The 2,098-nt window shown below is 67.0% G+C and overlaps 1 protein-coding gene across 1 annotated transcript in view; it reads left to right on the forward strand.

Moving 5' to 3' along the window:
• ATXN7L3 (ataxin 7 like 3) overlaps positions 1 to 2,092 on the forward strand; it is a 5,538-nt gene extending 3,446 nt beyond the window's left edge. Inside the window, exons 7-11 of the mRNA XM_017740486.1 lie at positions 25 to 115; positions 382 to 425; positions 535 to 606; positions 869 to 1,002; positions 1,338 to 2,092. Coding sequence (XP_017595975.1) covers positions 25 to 115; positions 382 to 425; positions 535 to 606; positions 869 to 1,002; positions 1,338 to 1,486 — 490 coding nt within the window. The 3' untranslated portion in view covers positions 1,487 to 2,092. The remainder of the gene's footprint in view (positions 1 to 24; positions 116 to 381; positions 426 to 534; positions 607 to 868; positions 1,003 to 1,337) is intronic.
• The last annotated feature ends 6 nt before the right edge of the window (positions 2,093 to 2,098 follow it).

A 2,098-nucleotide genomic window follows, 5' to 3' on the forward strand; every position in this document is an offset into this window, starting at 1 on the left:
CGCCCCCCCAGCTCCCCCCACCCTGACCCTGCTCTCTGCCCCCCAGTACAGCAACTCGGCTGGAATCAACTACGAGACGCTGGGCCCCGAGGAGCTGCGGACGCTGCTCACCACGGTGCGGGGACAGGGGGTCCCCAGCTGGATGGGGGGGGCACCACCGGGGATGGGACCCTGGGGCTTCTCCGAGCTGGGCTCCATCCCACTGGGGCTGGTTTCCAGGCTGGGAACAGGGACAGGCAGCAGGTCCTGCTCTTGGGGCAGCAGCTGCTTTTTCAGACACAGCACTGGGAGACAGGGGGACCCCAGGGCTGTGAGGGGGCAGCACAGCCCAGGGGTCACTCACCTGTCCCCTCCAGACTCACCTGTCCCTTCCCTCCCCAGCAATGCGGGGTCATCTCCGAACACACCAAGAAGATGTGCACCAGGTGAGGCCTGGCCCTGCTCACTCTGGGGGGGCTTCCCGGGGGTCCCCAGTATGCCCTCATCCCCATGGGAGGGGGGAAGGCCCATCTCAGTCCCGTGTCTCGTCCCCAGGTCCCTGCGGTGTCCCCAGCACACGGATGAGCAGCGCAGGGCAGTCCGGGTTTACCTCCTCGGGCCCTCCGCGTAAGTGGGTGCAGAGTCGGGGTCCCCGAGGTCCCGGGGCCATGGTCCCGTGGAACAGGGGCTCGGGGGGCTGCACGGGGTGCTCAGGTGGGGCTGGGGACAGGGACAGCCCCAGGGAGGCCTGGAGGGGATGGGAGCCCAGGGCTGGGGTTGGGATGTGCAGCCCAGCGGGGCGGGGGGGCTGGGCCAAGCCCCTGGGCATCCCCCTGGCATCTGGGGGGGGCCTCTGTCCCCACTGTCCCTCCGTAACACCCGTGCCCAGGTCCCTGCCCGAGGCCGAGGGCGGCGTGGAGAACGACAGCTTCGAGGTGGCCGAGAGCCAGGCCCTGATGAGCCGCCTGCAGTGGGATGGCTCCTCTGACATCTCCCCCTCTGACTCAGCCTCCTCCAAAGCCAGTGAGTGTTCAGGGGAGTGGGGAACAAATCCTGGGTCACAGACCCCTCTGAGGGGCAAATCCTGGGGCACAGACCCCTCTGAGGGGCAAATCCTGGGGCACAGATCCCTCAGTGGGGGCAAAACTGGCTGTTCTGGCATCTCCCCAGTACAAGAGGGGATGAACAGACCGTGGCTCCATCCAAAGCCTGGAGCACCTTGTCACCCACCTGGGAGGGGGAGGAACATTTTGGGGTAGGTTTTCTTGGGTGTTGATCAGAGATGGGCATCATCCACTCTGTTGTGGGGCCCATCTCCTCCCTGACACCCCCATTTCTTTCCTTTCTCCCCTCCCCAGGTACAAACAACTCCGAGTCCCGCAAGACCAAGAAGAAGAAGCCCCACTTAGGGCTGGTGAGCGGCGCCCCAGGGCTCGGCTCCAGCAAGAAGAAGAAGCCCAAGCCCCCCGCCCCCCACACCCCCAGCATCTACGATGACATCAACTGAGCCCCGCGGAGCTGGGGAGGGGCAGGACGGACAGAGGGACGGACAGGGGTCAGGACAGCCCCCAGGCACCCCTGGGCCGGACACAACGCGGGTACCGGAGCACGGAGGACTCGGCTGTCGCTGGATGGGGCTGGATTTGGGGAGCCCCCATGGCTGCCCCCCCTTCCTTCCCCCCTGTCCCGGTGCCTCTATTTATTCTGTGACAGTTTTTGTACGTGGGGCTCCCGTCAGGGCGTCTCGCTTGGACATGGGGGTACAGCCCCCCTTCCCCTCCCAGCGCCCCCAAAGCCACCCCTGCCCCCCCACACCTGCTCCTCACCCAGTGGGGTGGGGGGCACCTGAACACCCTGGGCAGGTCGGGGTCTGGGTCAGGAGGCTGTGAATGCCCCCTGCCCCGGGGTTTTGGGGTGAGCCCCCCACCCTGGGGCTGCCCCCCTCCCTACCCCGGGCTGGCACTCGCTGGTCGGGCTGGCTCAGGAGGGGGGGTCACACTGGAGGGGGACAAGTGGGGACCCTCTCACCCCCCAAATCTGTTCAGCTGTGCCTGCATTCAGCTGTTGGGGGTCCTGGGTGCCTGGCAGTGCCCACACAGCGGGGTCACGGGGGGCTGCA

This window comes from Corvus brachyrhynchos, unplaced genomic scaffold (assembly GCF_000691975.1).
Source record: "Corvus brachyrhynchos isolate BGI_N302 unplaced genomic scaffold, ASM69197v1 scaffold47, whole genome shotgun sequence".
In the NCBI taxonomy this organism is placed as follows: Eukaryota; Metazoa; Chordata; class Aves; order Passeriformes; family Corvidae; genus Corvus; species Corvus brachyrhynchos.